The sequence below is a fragment of the Leopardus geoffroyi genome, chromosome D1 (assembly GCF_018350155.1).
Source record: "Leopardus geoffroyi isolate Oge1 chromosome D1, O.geoffroyi_Oge1_pat1.0, whole genome shotgun sequence".
Lineage (NCBI taxonomy): Eukaryota > Metazoa > Chordata > Mammalia > Carnivora > Felidae > Leopardus > Leopardus geoffroyi.
In genome coordinates this window covers 99,768,676-99,791,618 of record NC_059329.1, presented here as the reverse complement: position 1 = coordinate 99,791,618, position 22,943 = coordinate 99,768,676, and the positions used below count along the sequence as shown (strand labels likewise).

The 22,943-nt window shown below is 52.0% G+C and overlaps 4 protein-coding genes across 4 annotated transcripts; 2 read left to right on the top strand and 2 right to left on the bottom strand.

Moving 5' to 3' along the window:
- The first annotated feature begins 3,875 nt into the window (after positions 1 to 3,875).
- C1QTNF4 (C1q and TNF related 4) lies at positions 3,876 to 8,016 on the top strand. The gene is made up of 2 exons (XM_045485210.1): positions 3,876 to 3,982; positions 6,891 to 8,016. Exon 2 carries the CDS (start codon positions 6,896 to 6,898, stop codon positions 7,868 to 7,870), a length of 975 nt encoding a protein of 324 aa, XP_045341166.1. The 5' UTR covers positions 3,876 to 3,982; positions 6,891 to 6,895; the 3' UTR covers positions 7,871 to 8,016.
- Positions 8,017 to 8,483: 467 nt separating this feature from the next.
- Positions 8,484 to 10,888, bottom strand: FAM180B (family with sequence similarity 180 member B). The gene is made up of 3 exons (XM_045485213.1): positions 10,691 to 10,888; positions 9,786 to 9,856; positions 8,484 to 9,570 (listed from the first exon to the last, which is right to left on the bottom strand). The coding sequence occupies exons 1-3, from the start codon at positions 10,827 to 10,829 to the stop codon at positions 9,175 to 9,177; spliced, it is 606 nt and encodes a 201-aa protein (XP_045341169.1). The 5' UTR covers positions 10,830 to 10,888; the 3' UTR covers positions 8,484 to 9,174.
- Positions 10,889 to 11,986: 1,098 nt separating this feature from the next.
- On the bottom strand, positions 11,987 to 17,103 carry NDUFS3 (NADH:ubiquinone oxidoreductase core subunit S3). The gene is made up of 7 exons (XM_045485212.1): positions 16,991 to 17,103; positions 16,825 to 16,890; positions 15,618 to 15,715; positions 15,259 to 15,408; positions 14,295 to 14,420; positions 14,043 to 14,162; positions 11,987 to 12,233 (listed from the first exon to the last, which is right to left on the bottom strand). The coding sequence occupies exons 1-7, from the start codon at positions 17,058 to 17,060 to the stop codon at positions 12,066 to 12,068; spliced, it is 798 nt and encodes a 265-aa protein (XP_045341168.1). The 5' UTR covers positions 17,061 to 17,103; the 3' UTR covers positions 11,987 to 12,065.
- Positions 17,104 to 17,106: 3 nt separating this feature from the next.
- KBTBD4 (kelch repeat and BTB domain containing 4) lies at positions 17,107 to 22,602 on the top strand. The gene is made up of 4 exons (XM_045485209.1): positions 17,107 to 17,220; positions 18,145 to 18,762; positions 20,449 to 20,555; positions 21,005 to 22,602. Exons 1-4 carry the CDS (start codon positions 17,202 to 17,204, stop codon positions 21,863 to 21,865), a joined length of 1,605 nt encoding a protein of 534 aa, XP_045341165.1. The 5' UTR covers positions 17,107 to 17,201; the 3' UTR covers positions 21,866 to 22,602.
- Positions 22,603 to 22,943: the final 341 nt, after the last annotated feature.

Sequence of the window (22,943 nt, the reverse complement as noted above, 5' to 3'; positions counted from 1 at the left end):
ATCCGGCCAGGAGCGGGTCACCTCCCCATCCAGGGCCTCAACCTATCTATCTGCAAAAGGAGGCTAGGGGTTCAGTTCCCCCTCTGGGAAAAGGCCAAGGCAGAGTTGGGAACCTGATCCTCACAGCCAGTCCCAGCTCTCCCCGGCTGGGCTCATTTCCCAGGCATTCAGGAACTCCTGGAACCCTGGGCTTTGGAGCCGGAAGCCCTACCCAGGAGCGCTAAGTTCTATCCCCCTAGTGGGTTGAAATTTCTGAACAGGGCGGAGACTCTGCGCCCTGACATCTGTTTCTCCCGCCGGCTTCTCTGCGGGGCTAACAATTCCTCCTCTATCATTTCTCCCTGGGGTGTGTTGTTGTCTTTCTCATTAACTTCCCCTCAACTCCCAGCAAGGTCCCTAGACTCTGAGCTCTGCTAATTCCCCTGTAATCCACCGGCAAACCAGGAAGCTAATTAAATTGTGAGCTGGTGCGGGTGCTCTCTCTCTGTCGCTGAGTCTCACTCGCTCTCCCATCCGTGTCCTCCCTTGCTTTTCCTTTCTGACTAGCCCCGTATAGTTTAGATTCATCTGCACACTTGGAGTGTTTTCTTGCAGGTCTCCCTGGTTTGGTCTCCTGTCTTTCAGCCAGAGTAATCTTTACGGCTCTGAGTACTGTCCCCTCTGCTGCAGGATAGCCCGAGCTCCTTAGCTCGGCATTTAAGCCCACACAGCTCACCTGCCATAGCTTCCACTCACAACCCCTTCCCTCCTGAGCTGAGCCATGCGAGGTCTCCTCCCCAAGCCCTTTGTCACCTCCACACCTTTGTTCCTATTCTTACCTTTGATTGGATTCCACCCCTCACTCTTCCATCTCACTGTCAAATCCTTGCCATTATCTAGAAATCGCCTTCTCAGGGCGCCTAGGTGGCTCAGCAGCCTTGATTTCCACTCAGGTCATGATCTCCTGGTTCGTGAGTTCCTTTGAGCCCTGCATCCGGCTCCTCACTGACAGCTTGGGATTCTCTCTCTCTTCCTCTTTCTCTGCCCCTCCCCTGCTTGTGCTCTCTCTCTCTCAAATACGAAAGAAAGAAAGAAGAAAGAAAGAAAGAAAGAAAGAAAGAAGAAAGAAAGAAAGAAAGAAAGAAAGAAAGAAAGAAAGAAAAAGAAATCGCCTTCTTTATAGGGCACCTGGCTGGCTTAGTTGGTGAAGCATGTGACTCTTGATCTCAGGGTTCTGAGTTCAAGCTCCATTTTGGGTGTAGAGCTTACTTGAAATTTTTAAAAAGAGGGAGAGAGAGAGAGGAAAGAAAGAAAAGAAAAAAGAAAAGAAAGAGAAAGAGAGAGAGCCTCCTCTGGGACATCTTCCTTAATCCTCCAGTGGAATTTCTCCCTCCCTGAGCTCTTGTAGCAGTTTGTAGCTCCCTCTTGGAGCTGATCTCTTTCCACCATGATTCTTTCAATCCACATCCAGCCGCTCCCACTAAATGATTAGCTCCTAGAGAGTAGGGTCTCTAGGTGTTTTTCATCTCCGCTTCTTCCTGAGCACCTACCTAAGACTGCGCCTTAGAACACTTCATTGTGTCTCCTGGCCCAAGATGGCAACTGGGGCTCCAGCCTTCGTGTATACATTCCAAAAAGGGGGAAGAGAAAAGGGAGGGCAAAATAAAGGGTCTCTGAGCTGAGTCCATCCCTTTCAAGCTTCTGAGTCCATCCCAACAGCTTCTGATTACACCTCCTCGACCATGCGTATCTTCAGAAGAAACTGAGTACCTTGTCTCCCTTCAAACTCAAGAGCCCATCCCTTGTTTTACAGATGACAATGTAAGACCCAAAGAGGATCAGAGAATTAGGGAGGCTGCTGAACATAGTAATTAAGGACCTGGTCTTAGAGCTAAACAGACCTGGATTTGAATCCTGCCCCCACATATAACCTCTTCATTCCTCATTTGTAAATGGTATGTACTTCAGGAGATGTTAAGAAAATTAAAGTAATGGATGTGAAAAAGCACTTACCACAGTTTAAGACCCAGTTATTGTTCACTGTCTTAGTTTGGGTTCCCCCCAAAACACACCTTGAGACAAAGATTTGGGTGCAAGTAGTTCAAAAGGTGATCCCAAGAAGCAGGGTTAAGGAGTGGGGCAGTGAGACAAGGAAGGGAGGAAAGGAAATAAAGCATACAGAGATGAGTAGGTTTTTCACATGGGCAACTTCAATTTCATGCTAGAGTCTCTCTGAGACTGGAACATGTCTGGCAATTGGGAATTGTCCTACTGAGGGATTGAAACCTGGAGTATTTATCCCCTGGACCCTGCTTGGTTTAGAGTTCCCTGGGGGATGTTAACTCACCCTGCCTCATGCCCTCCCATAGGCCTGTGACCCAAGCTTTTCAAACTGGTGAAGGGGACAGTCATGATCTAATGGGGACTAGACAGGTGCTTTACCCCAGGCCCCAAATACCCCCAGGGCTCAGTCCAAAATGTCTCCATTCATTTCTTTCCATCGAGGCACGTATTCATTCATCATTCACCTAACACCCCGACGAAAACTTAATAAGCCCATTATCATTATCAATGCCTTCGTGAGGACTAACCTGCATCAGACTAACTGGGGTCACACAAGTTTTGAGAGTTCCAGAAGGAAAGGTCCAGAGGACAGAGGGCTTCACAGGGCACTAGGCTTCTCTGGGTCCACACACAGGGTCTGTGGCAGAGCAGGGACTAGAGCACAGGCCTTCTGTGTCAACCAGGTGCAGGTGGAGGGCATCCGCTCCTGGCAGCTGAGAATGCGGCCTCTTCTAAAGCCATCCACTCAGTCAACACCTACTGAGTGCCGAGTGGGGGACAGCTCCACAGCTGTTGTGGAGATCAGCAGCCCTGATGAGGGGGTCCAAGAGGGCTGCAGGGATCAAAGCCCAGAGCAGAGGACTTTGGGGGCCTCTGATAAGTGCTGAGGTGCAGGAAGACACCTGCTCCCAGCCCTGATGTCCCACTAGATTCTGCGACGCTGGCCCCAGCTAGGCAGGCTGGCCCTCTGCGGACAGGCCCTTTTGAGCCCTCCCAGTGCCTTTCTCAACCTTCTCCCTTCTTGCAGGCGCCCTGGAAGCAGCCCGCTCAGCCAAAACCCAGTTCTGCCCCAAGGATCCCTTCCTTTGCATCCCCTCCCCAGGGGGTCCAGGTTGACCCTTTGGTGTCTGGGGGCTTGGTCTTCCTCCTTCCTTCCTAAGCAGCAATGGGAATTTTGAGATTCGGAGGTAAGGAAGAAAAACGAGGTCACTTTAAGCTCTTTCTTTACTGGTGACATTGACCCATTTAATCCTGCTCTTCCTCAGACCCCCCTCCTCCAGTGTCAGTCTGGACATCTGTCCCAGCCCAAATCTCACCTTCTACTGTCCTTGCAGCCCAGGGGCTTGTCTAGTCGGTGTCCTGCTGCAGTCCCCTCTCCTCAAACCAGGGAGGAGGCTCGCCTGAAGAGTGCCCTGGGCCACCCCCAGTTTGGCCGCTGCCTCAGGCCTCAGTTTCCCCATCTGCTAACTTGGGTTGATGATGCGTGCTCTGTGGAGCCAGAGGGTGAAGCTCTAGGGAGGTCACGGATGAGGAAGAGCCCAGGGCTCTGCGCAGCCTGCGCAGGGGCCTCCTCCGTGCGGTGCCCCTAGGCCCTGCGCGGCTCCCCTTCCTCGGCGCGCCCCTCCCTCTCCCTTCTCCTCCCCTCTCCCCCTTCCCGCCGCTCCCCTGCCACTCCTCCCGGCGGTCTGCTCGGTTCGCTCTTCAGCCGTCCTCTTTTCCTAGCGCCTCGCTGCCCCGCGCCCGCCCCGGGGTTCCCGGGTCCCGGGGTCCCAGCGCCCCGCAGCCGCCGCCGCCGCCGCCGCCACCGCCGCCGCCGCCCCCGCCAGGCCCGGCCCCGCCGCAGCGCGGGCGGTCAGTGCGCAGCCCCGGCGCCCGCCCGGAGCCCGGAGCCGGATCGCGGGCTCGGTGCGAACCCGACCCGAACGCCGCCCCCAGCCAGGTGAGGGCAGCTCCCGGGCGGGGAGCCGAGGTTTCTCCCGTATGGAAGCGGGGGTGGGCGAAGGCGCGGGGGAGTCGGGTCCTTTTTTGCTGAAAGGAGGACCTGGGAGCCTTTTCATGAAAGAGGCTCAAGGGCTTTCACTCCGAAGGGATGGATGAAGGAAGGATGGGATGGGGGGAGGTCTGGGGTACCCCTTCCTGAGAGATTTATTTTTTCAGGAGAAAGGATTAATTGCTTCTGTAAAAGGGGGACTTATCTTTTGGGGAACATGAGGGGCTTTCAAGGTGGGAGGAGGTTCTGGCGGGGCTTGAGGGAGGGGGTCATTGGGGAGTGGGGTTTGGCGGGGAGCGGGGCTCTGAGATCCCCTTAGCTTGACATCGCGGCACCTCCCCCGTCGGTTCCGGGGCTCTGGGTCTGCCCCAGCTCTATGTGTCCCAGTTTTTTCTCTTTGAAGATGATTATTTTGAGCCTCACCTGGGCAGAGCCAGGATCAGCCATTTCCTTTCCTGGAGCTCTGAGGCCCACCTGACACCCTCCCACCTCTGACCTGCGCAGGGAAGGGGTTTTAAAGAGGGATGGGGACCTAGGGAACCTGGGAAGTGGGCAGTGGTGGGTGAGAAATGGGCAGACGCTGGGTACTGTACACACACAGGAACACCCTCTGACCCTCGTGGGGTGCACCAGACTCTGCAGGGAGATTGTTGAAGGCAGGGTGGGCAGATGCTCCTGGGGTAGGACCCGCTAGGGGAGGAGCAGGGTCAGGAAGAGTAGTGATGTTCCCATAGTCCCAGAAGGCAAAACGCTAGAGTTTCTGCTTGTCTCGTTGGTTTTATTTGCTTTTTGCTTTCTTTCTCCTTTGCCCTGGATCCCAAGATTCATTTCACTTACCTCTCCTCCTCTTTTTGCAAAAAGGGAAACTGAGGCTAAGGACAGGTTGGCTGGAAATATGTATGTCTAGGAGGAAAAGATGGTGGAGAGAAAAGCATACTGAATTTGGAACCGAAAGACCTTGGCTCAAGGTTGCCTCAGTGGGCATGGTAACCTTGGGCTAAAATGCTTCCCCTTGTTTGGGCCTTGACTTTCTCATCTATAAAATGGGAGAGGGCCCCCTGCCTGCAGGGTTGCTGTGAGACCAGATGTGTCCAAAGAACTTTGTAAAAGGGAATACTCATGAGGTGCAATCTTCACCACCGTAGACGGGTCCCCTCCCTCTTCCCTGCCTTCATCAAGGGTAATGGCTAGCCCATGGGCTGCCTTTGTAAGAAAGGCATGTACTCTGGAATGTTCAGCTAGGTTAGGGACTTGGGGTCTTTATTATGAAAATTAGAAAGAGGCACACTTTTCCTTCCCCAGGTGCAGCAGCTCCGCACCATTAGGCAAGTAGAATGTGGGCTAGATTCCAGTGCCCACGTACCCTAAGCTGAATGGCGTTGTGTAGGGTGCAACTGCACCTGGCAACCCTTCTCAGCAAGCCCCAGGGTCTCTAAGAGACACCAAACTACACACACTCCCAGGGCACCTGCCATGGAAACCCAAATCCTAGGCTGTTGCCAGCTCACTTTCTTTCCTGCTTTGTCTCCACTTCAGGGCTTTTGGGTATTCAAGCCCCAGAGCCTATGCCCTACTAAGAAGCATGGTGGAGTTAAGTGTTGCCTTCACAAGCTCCCAGAGAGAGGAGTTACTGAGTCCCTAATTCCTTATGTCCAGAACTTGATCAGAGTACTTTTTCCAAGGCCGAGAACAGAAGCATCTGCACACCTGGGCAACAATGCTCTTCACAAACTATGTTCACACCTGCTATCTCAGAGCATCCTCAGTAAGATTGTGAGGCAGGTCTCCTCCCCATTTACATAAAGAAGGCCAATCCCAGGGAAATTAAGGCACTTGCCTTAGGTTTCACAGCATTTAAGCAGTAGAGCCAGGAACGGAGTCCAGTCCTTCACTCCACGGCTGCTGAGAAACAAAGCTCCTGAGCTCACAATCTTGCCAAAGCCTTGCTGGAACTGTTGCTCTATTCACAGCAGCCCCTCGTTCTCCCCTTCCCCTCAGTGACCAGCCCTCAAGCCCAGAGGAAGAGCCACTGTCTCTTCCTCCGCTTTCTTGGGGGGAGGGACCTATGTCAAAGCCAAACTGTTCTGGCCTCTTTACTGCAAGAGGGCCCCTGGGGAGTCCAGAGTGGGAGCTGACCCTTGAGTGGGTCAGAGGCCAGGAAAGGGGTCAATGAGCAGCTATGTCCTGTCCTGCCCAGATGGGGGTTGAAACAGTGGCCACTAGGGAGGACATCAGTACAGAGAGCTAGTGCCTGAGTGAGGGGCAGGCCGAGGTCCATAGTATAGCCACAGAAAATGCAGCAAACCAGGCTGAAGGAAACTCAGAGACCCCCTGACCATCCACTGTGTTGCTAAGGGGGGAGGGGGTAAACCCAGCTGACAGGACTATAGGCCTCTTAAAGCATTTCTGCTTGGACCTGTGGTACAGGTGTGTGAGCTTTCACCTGAGAAAGGGGTTCAGTTCAGTGCTTACAAAAAAATAATGATAAAGGAGACTCACTGGCCTAATCTAATGGTTATTCCCAAAGTGTGGTCCCTGGACCAGTGGCATCTGCCTTGCCAGGAACTTGTTAGAAATGCAAATTCTCAAGCCTCATCCGAAACCTAGTGAATGGAAATTTGGGGGTGGGGGCCCAACAATGTGTGTTCTAACAAGCTCTTTACCGGACCCTGAGGCTGGCCGAAGTTTGAGAACCGCTGATCTAGTCCAAGTCTGTAGGAAACCGAGTCCTAGTTGTGGGTCAAGGGCAGGGCTATGAAGATAACTCGTCTCCCAGTCTCCGAACTCTGGGCATTTGGAGGCGCCCCCCGGCACAACCGCCCACTCTTCTCCCCCTTTTGCCCGTCCCCCTTCCCAGGCACCATGCTGCTACTCCTGCTGGGCGTGCTGGGCCCTGCCGCTTGCTGGGCCCTGGAGCCGGCTCCGGGCTCGACGGAGCTGCGCTCTGCCTTCTCGGCGGCACGCACCACCCCCCTGGAGGGCACATCGGAGATGGCGGTGACCTTCGACAAGGTGTACGTGAACATAGGCGGCGACTTCGACGCGGCCACAGGCCAGTTCCGCTGCCGCGTGCCCGGCGCCTACTTCTTCTCCTTCACGGCTGGCAAGGCCCCGCACAAGAGCCTGTCGGTGATGCTGGTGCGCAACCGCGACGAGGTGCAGGCGCTGGCCTTCGACGAGCAGCGGCGGCCAGGAGCGCGGCGCGCCGCCAGCCAGAGCGCCATGCTGCAGCTCGACTACGGCGACACGGTGTGGCTGCGGCTGCACGGCGCCCCGCAGTACGCTCTCGGAGCCCCCGGCGCCACCTTCAGCGGCTACCTGGTGTACGCCGACGCCGACGCGCCTGCGCGCGGGCCGCCCGCGCCCCCCGAGCCGCGCTCTGCCTTCTCGGCGGCGCGCACGCGCAGCCTGGTGGGCTCAGACGCCGGCCCGGGGCCGCGGCACCGGCCTCTCGCCTTCGACACGGAGCTCGTCAACATCGGCGGCGACTTCGACGCGGCGGCCGGCGTGTTCCGCTGCCGCCTGCCGGGCGCCTACTTCTTCTCTTTCACGTTGGGCAAGCTGCCGCGCAAGACGCTGTCCGTGAAGCTGATGAAGAATCGCGACGAGGTGCAGGCCATGATTTACGACGACGGCGCGTCGCGGCGCCGCGAGATGCAGAGCCAGAGCGTGATGCTGGCGCTGCGGCGCGGCGACGCCGTCTGGCTGCTCAGCCACGACCACGACGGCTACGGCGCCTACAGCAACCACGGCAAGTACATCACCTTCTCCGGCTTCCTGGTGTACCCCGACCTCGCCCCCGCCGGCCCGCCGGGCCTCGGGCCGCCGGAGCTCTGAACCCCGACCGGGAGAGGAGCCCAGGGGCGGCCCGGGGCGTGTATGCCGAGCCGGGCCGTGGCCTGAAAGCCCCGCCGGCGCGAGCATGACGGCCCGCCCAGTGTGGCTGACTCTGCCAATAAAGTGGGCCTGCGTCGGCGCCTGTCTGCCCGGGGTCCTGCGCTCTGTCTTGTCTGCGACGCTGTCGTCTCGGGCTGGTGGGACGGGAAGGCACTGACTACTGCAGACCGGGGGGTGGGAGTCGGAGGGCAGAAGGCAGGGTTTGGTCAGGCGCTGGGAGGGCGAGGAGATGGGAATTTGATTAAACTGAACCCTATTCACCCGACCCCTTGCGGGCCTCCCCTTCAAATCCTTGTAACTCCTTCCCACTGATCTACGACGTCATTCTTAGGGTCTGGCTGGTTCCTTCTTGTGACAAGGGGCCACACCCTGCTAACTTTCTGGGAGGATGGGATTCAAGGAAACAGAACATTCCTTCTTCTAGCAGGGCGTGTGAGGAATCAGTTGATACCTGGTTGCCCCAACTCCCGCCTTCCCAGGACGGGGAGGGTGTTTTGCCCAGGACAAGGGTTAAACAACTTACTCTGGCATAGAAGGACACAGGCTCCAGGAGGCCAGAACAGAACATTTAATGGAATAGCTACACAGGATCAGGACTACACCAGCCAACCTCAGCTTGTCTCTGCCCTCACAGCCTCACTCCCCACTCAAGGTGTTCATTTGAGCCTTGTTGAGATGGACCAAAAAATATCCGCTTCCCTGTCTCCACCCGCCCCCTCCAGAAAAGGTAATGTTTCTCCACCTGCTTTCCTCCTCTCCTCCTCCAACAGACAGGACTAAAGATGTCTAGTCTATGGCTAGTCCAAATGGGGAACTTGGGGCTCAGGGACTCCGAGCACTGGTTGGACTTAAAGGGGGTATCTAAATTAGGACTGGGTGCTGAGCATTCACAAGGCTCCTGTAGATTCCACAGGACTTGTTATGGACTGCCAGGGTGGGAGTTTGGAGCATCTAACTTGGCTTTCTTGAGGGCAGCTTCTTTTTCAGCATCTCTTGAGCACACTTCTCAACCCTGACCCCAACACACACACACACACATACACACACACACACATATATACACACCCGCGAGTCTGTGCCTGCTGCCTGAGACCCAGGCTCTTAGCCTGCCAGGGCTCAGTGAAGAAAATGGGGAAGGGGTAAAGTGGGTTCCAGGGTACAATCCAAGGCCAGAGACCTGAACACAGTGGAAAGAAAGAACACTGCCCCGGGTGGGTCTGGCTTGGGGTAGGAGTTGGGGAGGGTCAGGGAAAGGGGTCAAGGATCAAGGCCCAGGGTCCCAGAGAAGGGGGCTGCCCCTGGGGGCAGAAACCCTTGCATAGGTCCCAGAGTGTTTCCTGTGCCAGCAGGACGAAGACCTGGGCCCAGCGACCTCTTTCCTCAGCCTCACTAGCCTTATGGAGCCGGTAGACACAGGACAGGCTTGTGAGGAGCAGGTGTTCAAAGTCCCAAGGGCTAAGAGGAGGCCCTTTCCGCAGGTCCTGGAACTGCTGCAGCCGCTGCTTAGCACCCTCCAAGTCACTGGGCACGTGGTGCTGCAGGAGGAGCCTGAGTCGGCGGCCTGGGCGTGTGGACGCCAGTTCCTCGTCCTGGATGTGCAGCTGCCCTATGACATCCAGCTCCAGCCCAGCCCAAAGCAGCTGTAAGGGGAGCCGTGTAAGGGGTGGGCTGGGGCCTGGGGGTGGGGGCAGGGCAGGGAGCAAGAATGGGCTAGGGGGGCATAAGCAGGCAGTAGGACCCATGCTGGGTGGCCCCCCTCCCCCAGCAGGCCCAGCTTAAGACATCCCCCTTCCCAACCCTGAGCTTAGGGACCTCTGGACATTCCCACCCCCATATCCCAGGCTGGAGGAAAGACCTCAAACATCACTTCCGGGGCCTCTGGCTCCTGCCGGCCACCTCCCACGCTGGCTCTGTTCATGGGCTGCCCTGGGGCAGCAGAAAAGAGTCAGGCCCCTGCCAAGCTCCACCCTGAACACCCCAGCCTCCCAGAAGTGCCCCTTAGCTCCTTGGTAGGGATGCCAAGAGGTTCTTCTATCTACAAAAGAGTAGGAGTGCCACCCCATGTCCTCCTTTCCTTACAGACACATGCACATTGACATCCTCCCTCCCAGGCATAAGTCTTGTGATCCCAAAATCATCATCCCAAACCCAGATACCACCTCGGCAAGTGTCCAGGACTCCTCCTTGAACTTCTGCAGTTCCCTTGGCAAAGAGCTCCAGACCATTGGGTCACAAGACACTTCACTTCCCACTTCCCCTCCCTGTAATCATCTGGGACAGTGTGATCTAAAATAGTGCCAGTGACTCTCCCCAAAGGTCGAGGACCCCTTTTGGAGGAACCTGCTCCTTCCTTGCTCCTCAGTAGTGCTCATGTGGAGGCCAGGGAAGCCAGGCCAAGGCGGGTTGTCTGCTGCAGCTTCCTTCATTTCACTCTGGTCTGCTGCCCAGCCCTTAGAATGATTGTCCCAAGCCCAGGGCAGGTCTGGAGGTCCTGCTTTGCACACCTAGAATAAGGCCACTGCCCAGCTCTGTCCAGGGCTGGCACTGAGGGCACCTAGGACTACCTCCCTTCATTTCACTTGGACCTTTCTGATTCTGGGGTTGGGGCCCAGACCATTACCACGTGCTGCACAGGTCAGTCTGGTACCCACCTTGCCCACAGTTTCTAGGCCCTGCTAGGTTCAGATAGAACCAAATTTAACTGCTGTCAGCCGACAGCCTTCCTTGGTTCCCATCCACCCCACCCTAAAGCCCTGGTACCTGGATAGTGCTGGGTTGTAGTTACCCCAGGGAGAAGGCAAGTGGCTACTATTAGCCAATCCAGGAACTGCATCGTCCTAGCTGTGCCCCACCACGTCCTTTGAGTCTTTCTCTCCCCAGCTGCTCTCTGCTCCTGCATCCGCCTGCCACACACCGCAGCTCCAACTTTCCACTGCAGGCGGCTCAGGCGTTTCCTATTTTGTGTGTCAGCCTTCAATGCTAAACAGGGAGGGGCTGGCTCTGACTTCCCAGGACCTTTCCATCCCATGGAAAAGTGGAATCTTAAGTTGTTGGCAGTAGAAGCCTGGCTCCCTGCTTGTCAAGCCCTCAGCCTGTTCCTGCCCAGATGGGCGGGATGCTTAGTTAATAGAAACCGGAGCTTGGTAGCAAACAGCTCCAGCTTGCCCCACCCTCCCCCCCACCCCCCAAGAGGTAGGAAAGAGCCCAGCAGTAACACTACCTTACTATCTGTCCTCACCCCCAAAACATCCTGCAGCTGAACTCAGGCTTCAACACCCAGTCAGGCCCAGCCCAGCCTCCAGGGAGCCCCTCAGCAGCCAAAAGCATCAGCTGCAAAGCTTGGTCCTGCAACTGCATTGGTCCTCCAATGGCATGGTGAGCTGTTTGGGTGGTCTCATGGGCAGGCAGAGTCGAGCACTTCCAACTTAGGTGCTCAGCCACCAGCCAAACAGGCCCCAGGCTGGCTGGGGTAGGGAGTCCTGTCCCCTGGAAGATAGACCTGCAGCTTCCAAGTACATTCTGCACCAGTCCTGGGACCTCTTTTGCTTGCTTACAACATTCTCAGCTCTGGCTAGAGTCTAGGAAGATTACCTTAGCCCAAACATGATGGGCCGTTAGATTGCAAGGAGGTTTCATGGCTCAAGACTCAAAAATGAGTCATGGCTCATGGAACCCTGTGGATGCTTAGATGAGATGGGGGGGGGGGGTTCCCTGGTTCCACCCAGGCCCCTCCATCCATCAGCTGCCACCAGACGGTTGGCTGTAACAAGGAGTTTTCTCCTCTAGTTGTTAAGGGCCCTCCAGTTTTTAGGAAATGCCATGCCACACCCATCCTAAGCCCTGTGGACCACGAGAACGTTCCATTTCAGCTCCAGAACCCTCCCTCAGAAGTACATCCAGGCTTGCAGGTCACCATGACTGCAACTGCACTATTCAGTCCCATTAAAAGAGATTCCTGGTTTGGCAGAGTCTCTTTAAGGGAGAGGGAAAAACCCCTGCTGAATCTTCCCTTTCCCGAGTCAAGCTTCACTTCTACCCAAAAGCACACAAGAAGTCGTTAGTCTAAGGATTTTATTTACAGGGACGCTTAGTATAGATTAAGGCGTTTTCCAGTATCCACATGCCTTCCCTGGAGCTACTTGGTTTCAGGTTTCTTGTCCCCAGCTTCGAGCTTGAGACTTTCAGGGGGCTGCCGATAGGCAGGGAAAGCCTCCCAAGGGCTGTTCAGGTCAAACTTGCGGAACTCCTGGGCCAACTCCACTGGCTCAGCCACCACCCGCTTCACCTCATCGTCATAGCGTAACTGCAGAGGAGAAAAGCAGGCTTAAGCACTGAGGAAGACCTTGTTCAGAGCTGCTAAGGAGCCTACTTTCCCAAGGCTATGGGGGACTTCACCAGTCTCTTTACTTCCCTGTCCTTGACTGCTATCCCAGCCTCTGTCAACAAGTCTCCAGGCATGTCTGTATTACCAATCAAGTCCCATCCCAACCACAATCCAAAACGGCCTGCAATAACCCAGTCAGGCTCTCCTGCTCACCATCCCCACATCATAAGCTCTGAGCTGCTTTTGCAGCACAACTGACTTTGCTCACCCATCCACTCTTATAAGGAAATGCTTATAAGCATTTGTTGGGGATTAGGGAGCAAGTCTGTGGCTGAAAAGAGTAAACCTAAATTGGCAAGCACTCAAGTTCAGACCATGTGGCTTTGGCACTATCACTATAAAGATGCAAGGCAATAAATCTGGCATAGCTTTTCTTTTCTGGTTTTTTGTTGTTGTTGTTGTTGTTTATTCATTTTCGAGAGCGAGAGCGAGAGCGAGAGCGAGAGAGAGAGAGAGAGAGAGAGAGAGAATGAGTGGGGGAGGGGCAGAGAGGAAGGAGAAACAGAATCTGAAGCAGGATCCAGGCTCTGAGCTGTCAGCACAGAGCCTGATGCAGGGCTAAACCCATGAACCGTGAGATTGTGACCTGAGCTGAAGTTGGACACTCAACCGACTGAGCGACCCAGGCACTGCTGGCATGGCTTTTCTTGTCTGGAGGATCAGCTGGATAAAGTAAAGACAAACAGGTGAAGAGGCAAAGCAGGTAAGGGAGGCCAGACAGTGAAAATGAGGAGAAGGAAGGAGTCCTGACCAGAAGTAGCTTGAGAAGGAAATGGGACCATGCAAAACATGAAGAAAGCAGGCATATGTCGGTACAGAAGGGGGGATTGCCACTATCTCAGCATTTCTAAAAAGTTACTTTTCTACAAAATGACACATATGTTTGTATGCAATGGACCATCTTCCTGCTCATAAACAACCTGTAGCACAAGGGTGGTAAAGCAAAGCACTGAAATTCTTCGTAAGGCCCTTGTAGTCACATGTTACTAGTCCTGCCTTTAACCATCCTCAGGGGCTAAACATTTAGTGTCTTCCCTGTCAGCTGCCTTCTCAGAGATCCAGGGCAGGGTAAAATGATCCTCCACTTTCAGACCTGTGGACAAAGTGTGTCCTCAAGGTTGCCTTGGTCATTAAAATCATTACGATAATGGCTAATGTCAATTGAGTAATTACAATACACTAGGCTTTAACATCATTTAGCTCAATGTAAATCTTTTAAGTAGATTTTTATTTATTATTATTATTTTTTTAATTTATTCATTTATTTTTGAGAGAGAGAGAGCACACTTGAGTGAGGGGCAGAAACAGGGAGAGAGAGAATACCACGAGGTGCAGAGAGAGAGAGAGAGAAAGAGAGAGAGAGAGAGACAGTGGAGCTCAAAGCAGGGCTTGAGCTCACCTGAAGCAGGGGCTCAAGCTCACAAACTGCAAGATCATGACCTGAGCCCAAGCTGGATGCCTCACGGCTGAGCCACCCAGGCACCCCTAGCTCACTGTAAATCTTATTAGTTAAGTACTACTATTCCTGTTTTGCAGATGAGAAAACTGTCATAGATAAATTAAGTAACAGACCCCAGATTACAAAACTGGGACTAGGATTTGATACACAGCCTATGCTCTTAAATCACCACAATTCACAAACCATATTTCCTGCCATGCTCAGCACACCCCAGGTTCCCTGCCAGTCTTTCCCTGAGGCCATTTGCCCTAGTTCAAGGTTCCTCCTACCTCAACGTAGCCAGATAGGGGGAAGTCTTTCCGGAAAGGATGTCCCTCAAAGCCATAGTCTGTCAGGATCCTCCTTAGATCAGGATGGTTAGCAAAAAAAACTCCAAACATGTCCCAGATCTAGAAAAAAAAGGCCCTCAGGCAACTCAGTCCATCAGCCAACACACGGGTGAGGATGCACTGCATGCAGTTATTTCAACTAATTCTGCAACTCTGGCCCAGAGGCAGGATCCACTATGTCCAGAAACTCACCTCCCTCTCATACCAGTTAGCTGCCTTATACACAGGAACAGTGGACTCAATGGGTGTCAGCTCATCTGTATAGGTCTTCACACGGATCCGGGAGTTGAAGCGCAGAGAGAGCAGGTTGTAAACAATCTAGAGAGAACAGAGGAGCTGGAAGACCAAGATGGCCACAGGGTCTGAGGCACGAGGTGGGTAAGGGTTCTACCTGTGAACCTGCCTTCTGTCCTGAAGCTCAAAATCCTCAAGATTCTTATATTTACAACTACTTCCAAAGGCCTAAGCTATGCTATACCTTAGGATGTCAGCATGCCTGTCTTTGCTCATGCTACTCCTGGCCCCAATCCTTAGCAAGCTAATTCCTGATCTCTTGGTCATCCTTTAAGATTCAGCACATTCTCTCTCCCTTCAAAGAAGCCTCCCATACAGGACTCTGAGAGCCCCTCTTGCAGTCTCATAACATCTAACATCCCATGCATTATATGTTATTACAGTAAGCTCTTTATGTGTCCTTCACCCTCACTAGAGCGTGGGGGACTCCTTGGGGGCAGGTGTTGGGTGCTACTTCTCCCTTGATCCCAGGATCTGGCCAATAGTAGATGATCAGTAAATATCAACAGGTAAATATATGGAGAACTTGCTCCATGCTGGCAATCTACCTGTACGATCTCATTTCATCCTCACAGCCACTCTATATAAAGTAGGGACAGTTTCACATATATTTTGCACATAAGAAATCTAAAGCTTACGAAAACTAAACAAAATGCCTGAAGTCACATAGCCTGTTAGTGGCAGAGCTAGGATTCAAACTTGAGGTCTGCCTAATCTGAGGCCCCAGTTTAACTGCTGTGTTGTATTGTTTGACCCAAACCGAAACTGAGGAGGACTATGGTTCCCGTTGGTAGCTGTCATCCTAAAACTTGTCTGTCCCTTTTCTTTCCTTTACTCCCCAAACCTTCTCAAATCTCCTGACCTCAAAACGGTTTTGCCGGGTAGGGACGTCCACTGCTGTCAAGTCAGCCAAGGATTTGAACTGTGCATTGGTGTGATCCCTGAGGAAAGTCAGCACTGGGATGACTCCATCAGGATGGATACAGATCTCTAACTCATTGAAGCAAGACACCTGCAGACGTGGAAAGGGAAAGGTGAGGGAAAAAAGAGCTACTGAGAGAGCAGTTAACGTTAGTAGGAGTCCTGGTTGAGGGCAGAGAAAGCAGTCCAAGTGGGGTAGAAGAGTCTTTGGTTTCTTTGATACAAGGCTGCCTACTCCTACATGCCCTGAGAACATGGTTCTTTCTTGACCCATGACCAAACAACAATAGTGAATATTACCTGAACTTGTTGGACATACTTGGGCAGGATTTCAGCCACATACTCTCCAAAAGCTGAGAGCTGCTTGTGGGCCACATCATTCCGTGGTCGGACAGTGGCTGGAAGGAGAAGGCATATTTAACAAAGGAATGGAGAAGGCAGCAGCCATGCCTACATTCAGTCTCCTGGGTCTGTAAGGGGTATTGTCTCCCAGCAGGGCTCCCTGCAGAATCCTGAGGAAGGTGAGAGTGGAGGGTTCCAGGGAATAGGAATTGATGAAAACTTAGGGAAAATGTCACCTACAGAGTCCACAAAGACTCTCCTTATTACTACTGCGTTTGGGGTGTTTGCCTCTTCTCAAAGCTACTCCCTAGTTCTTCCTTCACAATGCCTGCATTTTTGTTAAGCAGTGTGTCTCAATTCTTTTACCAGACCAGGAACTCTTTAAGGGTGGGAACGAGAATTTCTGCTTTTCTGTATCTCCTTATCACCTGGCTCACAGCAGGCTCTCAAGCTAAGAACTGCAGAGCTGAAGAGCCCTCACAGATTAGTCAAAACCCTTTCCCCCCACCATTGAGGTAACTGAGGGCCAGAAAGGGGGAAATACCAGGTCTCTTGACTCCCAGTCTACTTATGTTGATTGTAACATATCTCCATACACGCATGCATGCAACCCTAAACCATGAGTACCCACACATCATAGACTGCACACATTATGGTTAAGTGTTGTCTGACTCTGGCAGCAGACAGGCCTGCTCTGTCACTCGCTAGTGCTGTGACTCTGGGTAAGTTACTTCTCTGCATTGTTTCCTAATGTATAGTAAGAAGAGCACAATGCTATCTACCTCGTAAGACTGTCCTAAGGACTAAGATCCCTCGCTAAATCGCTTAGCAAGGTGCTTGGCACACAAGAAACACTCAATTAATGTGAATTACTATCATAATGGCTCTGAGACCCAAACGTTGTTTCCTGATCTCAAAGAGCCGACAGTTTAATCGGAGAGAAAAGGAATCATGGAAATGGACAGGGGTCAATCAAGACCGTAACAGGGAGCTAAAAGGGCACAGCGAAGAGTTCGATTCTGCTTGCATGATGACCACTGCAGTCAGGTCTCCACAGATATCTGCCAAAGGACGCAGGGAAGGGCATCCCAGGACAAGGGCAAATATCCAAAAGAATGAAGGGTCCCCCGCCTGTAGTCCCGAGAAGGGCCCGGCCCACACATACGGCGCGTGTCTGCCGCGACGCTTTCCCTCCTCACCGGCAGCAACAGCACCGAGGGTCGCCCGGCCACTGTACGGAAAAATAAGCGCAGAGTGAGGCCTGATAGGCTCCCTCCGCCAGGTGCGCCTCCGTTCCCGCCCAGGGCCTCAGCCAGCTGCCCCCTGCTTACCCCTGGCCAACGCCACGGACCCTACGAGACCCCGCCACCAGCCCCTCGCAGCAGCCGCCGTCGCGGCCATGTTCCAGGTTACAGACCAGGCATCCAAGACCCACAGGACACGGAACCCCAAGGGCACGGACCGGAAGCGGAAGCATGCATCTGATTTTCTTCCGGGCGGACGCGGGGCTAGAAGCAGAGGTTCCGGGTTCCGGGCTTCGGAATGAAAGGAGGGAAAACAGGTGAGAAACCGAGGCAGGCAGGTGGGGAAGCCGTGAGGTGAACGTAGCCCGAGTTGGGTGTGGTAGAGACTGTAGAGAAGGCGAGGACCCTAATGAATCGGAGGGGTGAGAGGAGGGGAAGGGGCAGGGGTCTGGGTTCCACATTCCACACCCCTCCCCCGCTCCCTGAGCTCAGCTTTTGACGAGGGCCGGCGGGCGTGGCCGGGAGGGGGCGTGGAGGGGATAGGGGAAGGGGGAGAGAAGAGTGGTTTCCCTAGCGACCGTTTCCCAGGCGACTCCAGGTGAAGCGGGGACACAATACTTGGCGTTAGGCCTACTAGTGCCCCTTGCTGGGACGGCGGGGCTTCGTCTCTAGTTCTGGAACGGAGTCTTGGGAAGTCATCAGGGCGTGAGGGGGGAGAAGCTCAGAAAAGAGAAAATGTGGAGCTAACAGATGTCCCAGGCCAAGCCTCATATTGGAAGGTCTGAACTCCATGCACGTGGGGGAAGAGGGGCCTCGACCAGAAGGTCGCTGGGGTCTATTGGGTTCTCCTGCCCAGAGCCTCACTAGTTTTATGCCCAATAGTCGTTTGGTTAGTGAGGCTTTTTGCCCGGCTTTTAATACCATAGATTTCCTCCAGTTGCTTGCTCTCATGTGTTGACCTAAATAGCCAGGTTTTTATTACATCATGGAAAGGAATATTGTTTTTATACGGAAATACCCAGAGTAGGACGTTTTATTGATTTCATTAGGAATGGAGTGTCACTGCAGGAAAATGAACCCAAGCTTCGGTTGAAGGAGAGCTTCTGAGATGTCATTAGGGCCAGGACTAAGGCCAATCTTGGCCCACTTTGCTCTCACTTTTACCTTCTCCCTCCATAAATTGAACAGTTGGATTCATAGACTGTGAATTCCCCATTACTCAGGGTGGTATTGCTTTGCAGACAGCTGGCAGAGAGAGAAGTTGGCTGCCATGGAATCACCAGAGGAGCCTGGAGCATCCATGGATGAAAACTACTTTGTGAACTACACTTTCAAAGATCGGTCACACTCAGGCCGTGTGGCTCAGGGCATCATGAAACTGTGTCTGGAGGAAGAGCTCTTTGCTGATGTCACCATTTCGGTGGAAGGCCGGGAGTTTCAGCTCCACCGGCTGGTCCTCTCAGCTCAGAGCTGCTTTTTCCGGTCCATGTTCACTTCCAACCTGAAGGAGGCTCACAACCGGGTAATTGTACTGCAGGATGTCAGTGAGTCTGTCTTCCAGCTCCTGGTTGATTATATCTACCACGGGACTGTGAAACTTCGAGCTGAAGAGCTGCAGGAAATTTATGAGGTGTCAGACATGTATCAGCTGACGTCTCTCTTTGAGGAATGTTCTCGGTTCTTGGCCCGCACCGTGCAGGTGGGGAACTGCCTTCAGGTGATGTGGCTGGCAGACAGGCACAGTGATCCTGAGCTGTACACTGCCGCCAAACACTGTGCCAAGGCCCACCTGGCCCAGCTGCAGAGCACAGAGGAATTTCTCCACCTGCCCCACCATCTGCTCACTGATATCATCTCGGGTAAGTTGAGGGATGGGGCCCGTCATACTCAGCTACTTGCATATGATGTTTAGTGGACATTCTAGTTCAGGAGAAAGGAGCCTTCAGGCTTTCTGGTGTTAATTTACGTTATTATTCCTGGTAGGAATTTAGATGCCTTCTGAGAGATTCAGCTGCGAGTTAGCTGTTGTCACAGGCAATCCCTTTTAGGGGAGGAAACCTGGAAAATATAACAGTACTGTGCAATACACAGTTAACCCCTGAACTACGTGGGGATTAGGACTGCCAACCTCTGCACAAAATTCCATGTGTAACTTTTGACTCCCCCAAAACTTTACAAATAGCCTTCTGTGGACCAGAAGCATTATCAATAACAAAAACCGTTAACACATATTTTGTATGTTGTACGTGTCATGTACTGTATGTATTGTGTTCTTACAATAAGGCTAGAGAAAAGAAAACGTTATTGGGAAAATCATAAGGAAGGGAAAATACATTTACAATATTGTACTGTATTTATTGAATAAAACCCACATATAAGTGGACCCACATAGTTCAAACCCATGTTTTTCAAGGGTCTATATACAAGTGTTGAATTAGAAAAAAAGCAGGGCTCACCCCCAAAATGTAGTGAGGAGCTGTTTGTATTTATACTCTGGTATCTTTTGTGTATAATTGTTCTCATCTATCCTGTACTTTGCACGTACCTGTGGGACTAGTTATCTAAGTAAATTGATGGGTCAAGGTATTTACATAAGGAACTTTTTTAAAACGAAGCTTACTTTGGCGGTGGGGGGGTGGCTCAGTTGGTTAAGAATCTGACTCTTGGTTTTGGCTTAGGTTGTGATCTCGAGGTTCATGGGTTCGGGCCCTGTATCAGGCTCTGCACGTATGGCGTGGAGCCTGCTTGGGATTTTCTCTCTCCCTCTCTCTCTCAAAATAAATAAATAAATAAATAAAATAAACTTAAAATTATTTTTTAAAAACTTATTTTTTTAAAGTTTATTGACAGAGAATGAGAGAGAGAGAGAGAGAGAATCCCAAGCAGGCTCCACATTAACAGCACAGAGTCCAACCCGGGGCTTGATCCCAGAAACTGAGATCATGACCTGAGCCAAAACCAAGAGTCGGAGGCTTAACTGACTGAGCCATCCAGGTGCCCTTACATAAGAAACTTTTTAAGTGAGGGGCACCTGGGTGGCTCAGCCAGTTAAGCATCCGACTTCAGCTCAGGTCATGATCTCGCAGTCTGTGAGTTCGAGCCCTGCATCAGGCTCTATGCTGACAGCTCAGAACCTGGAGCCTGCTTCAGATGCTGTGTGTCTCCCTCTCTCTCTGCACCTCCCGTTTGTGCTCTCTCTCCCTCTCAAAAATAAACATTAAAAAATAAAATTTAAAAAAAGAAACTTTTTAAGTGATGCGGCAATTGTAGGTAAACAATCCTGGCCCTGCTAGTGAGGTATGCTATACTTTAGCAGGTGTGAGCTCTGCAGCCTGTAGACTGCTTCCATGGCAAATATGAGCATATCAAGTCATCCATTCTGATTAAAAGAAATAATGCAATGTAGGTTAACTTCTTACACACACGCACATACATACATGGTGGTAGTATAACAAAGTGGTTGTATCTTTAAAGCCACTGGCTCTAAATTTCCCTTTTGGATTGTTGGATTGCCATTGACCATGCCTTTCCTCTGGCTCTCACAGATGGAGTTCCATGTTCTCAGAACCCAACAGAGGCAATAGAAGCCTGGATCAATTTTAATAAAGAAGAAAGAGAGGCTTTTGCAGAGTCACTCAGGACTAGCTTGAAGGTAAGGCAGATTTCGCTTTAGGGTTGGGCCACCATAATATCTATACATTCCAGCCGTCTACTGATCTGGCCTCTTTGATACCTGGTGATGGTGATTAAGTCATCTCTGGCTCAAAGTTAAGAACTGGGGAGGAGGATGTGTGCATGAGCCTAGAAACCATAGCTCAGCCTCTGAGCTCCATAAAGTTCCTTGAGAGAACTACTTTCACCATTGCATTAATCCTAAGCACCTTTTTCCTAAAGCACCAGCTCAGGATGAGAGCAACAGATTCTCTGCCCCAGCATATAATGACTGAAAGGTGAGAGTCAGGATGGCATACAGTAACCAGAGGGAAGTAGCGGGTTAGAGCAAGATACAAGTGTGTGGTCCAGAACCTTTAGATCTGTGTCTCAGCTGAGTCTTAGCCTAGAACTGATAGATGTCATCTATAATTTTAATTTTGCCAATAGGAGATCGGGGAGAATGTGCACATTTACCTGATCGGGAAAGAGTCATCTCGTACCCACTCGTTGGCTGTGTCCTTACACTGTGCGGAAGATGACTCCATCAGTGTAAGTGGCCAAAACAGCTTGTGCCACCAGATCACTGCAGCCTGCAAGCATGGTGGAGACTTATACGTGGTGGGAGGGTCCATCCCACGGCGCATGTGGAAGTGCAACAATGCCACTGTGGACTGGGAATGGTGTGCACCTTTGCCCCGGGACCGGCTCCAGCACACCCTGGTGTCTGTGCCTGGGAAAGATGCCATATATTCATTGGGTGGCAAGACACTGCAGGATACCCTCTCCAATGCAGTTATCTATTATCGGGTAGGTGATAACGTCTGGACAGAGACAACCCAGCTAGAGGTGGCTGTGTCAGGGGCCGCTGGTGCCAACCTTAACGGGATCATCTACTTACTAGGGGGGGAGGAGAATGACCTGGACTTCTTTACCAAACCTTCCCGACTCATCCAGTGCTTTGACACAGAGACAGACAAATGCCACGTGAAGCCCTATGTTCTGCCCTTCGCAGGCCGCATGCACGCAGCTGTGCATAAGGATCTGGTGTTCATCGTGGCTGAAGGGGACTCCCTGGTGTGCTACAATCCCCTCCTAGACAGCTTTACCCGGCTTTGCCTTCCTGAGGCCTGGAGCTCTGCCCCATCCCTCTGGAAGATCGCCAGCTGTAATGGGAGTATCTATGTTTTCCGGGACCGATATAAAAAGGGGGATGCCAACACCTACAAGCTTGACCCTGCCACTTCAGCTATAACTGTCACCAGAGGCATTAAGGTGCTGCTTACTAATTTGCAGTTTGTGTTGGCCTAAGGCTATAGGGGAAAAGCAGCTGACTTTTGCCCTCCCCTTTTCCAGCACCTATCCATCCAAACTCGAAGTCTCTGGGGCCCCGATCAGAGTACTATGTTATTTTTTTGGCACATGTTAGAAAGGGCAGCCCCTCAGTCCCTCCTGAACCCATAGGGGTGTTCCATTTGGGGCTTTTTAGACTGCTGCTGTTGAGCTGGCTGCTTGAACGGAGAGTAGACAAGCCTGTCCTCTGCCGTCCCCTGGTAATCCTGTGCCTCATAGAACAAGCCTTTTCTCAGATCATAGGCACAGCCTCCCCTCTTTACCTGATCAGTGTTAAGTAACTTAAGCACCTCTGATCCAGGACAGAAGGAAATGTGCCCCATCTTCCTTTTTTCTATAGCCTGCAAAGTGGGTAGTTGGTAATTTTTCCACAAAGAATTAGGTGTTAGAGTTTTCCTTCAGGCTTTGGTTGGGAGAATGCTGTAAGCTGAAGGTGTCCTTCACCAGCAAGCATCAACTCTAGAATTCAGGACTTGTGTCTGTTGTTTTCTCATCTCTCTGTCAGGAAACGTACAATATGGTTTTATTTTTGGCTTACTCCAAGGGGTAAGCCAGAAAGAAGTAGAAAGGATTATTTCTGATTAATAGCAGAAACTTTTTTCAAACTTAAATATATAAGGTCTCTACTCTTTTAAAAGCTCTAAGATAAACTAAGAGCTAGGAACTGTTCATACAAATAAAAGTTTTTGAAGGGATATGTGTGTCTGTTTTGAATTCTGAAGGAGTGACTTCCCTAGGGAAAATTGATTGCATACCCACACACTTCTAAGCTGCTTGGATCCCATACTTCCTTTTCTACATCCAGAATCACTGCTCCAAAAGGGAACAGAGCCCCGGGGAGCCAGTGAATTGGGGTCTGACAGTGGCAAAGAGCCTGAGCTGAGTATTTCTCCTCTCCTTCCTAGTGTTTAAATGTCTTTAAGTTGGGCTAAGTATCATTAGGCACAGTGTTAGATACACAATCGAGTTCTTTGACCCTATTCAAGAAAACAAAAACCCTCATTCCATATCCCCTTAGCCAGTGAATTGAAGCCAC

Coding starts and splice junctions, on each gene's coding strand:
- C1QTNF4 (XM_045485210.1), top strand. CDS start 6,896: ATGCTGCTACTCCTGCTGGGCGTGCTGGGCCCTGCCGCTTGCTGGGCC.
- FAM180B (XM_045485213.1), bottom strand. CDS start 10,829: ATGCAGGAGCAGAGAGCAGCTGGGGAGAGAAAGACTCAAAGGACGTGG. Junction 9,857..10,690: donor TACAACCCAGCACTATCCAG/GTACCAGGGCTT, acceptor CTGCTGCCCCAG/GGCAGCCCATGAACAGAGCC. Junction 9,571..9,785: donor CCCCGGAAGTGATGTTTGAG/GTCTTTCCTCCA, acceptor CTCCCCTTACAG/CTGCTTTGGGCTGGGCTGGA.
- NDUFS3 (XM_045485212.1), bottom strand. CDS start 17,060: ATGGCCGCGACGGCGGCTGCTGCGAGGGGCTGGTGGCGGGGTCTCGTA. Junction 16,891..16,990: donor GTCCGTGGCGTTGGCCAGGG/GTAAGCAGGGGG, acceptor TTTTCCGTACAG/TGGCCGGGCGACCCTCGGTG. Junction 15,409..15,617: donor AGTATGTCCAACAAGTTCAG/GTAATATTCACT, acceptor CCACGTCTGCAG/GTGTCTTGCTTCAATGAGTT.
- KBTBD4 (XM_045485209.1), top strand. Junction 18,763..20,448: donor GCTCACTGATATCATCTCGG/GTAAGTTGAGGG, acceptor TGGCTCTCACAG/ATGGAGTTCCATGTTCTCAG. Junction 20,556..21,004: donor CACTCAGGACTAGCTTGAAG/GTAAGGCAGATT, acceptor TTTTGCCAATAG/GAGATCGGGGAGAATGTGCA.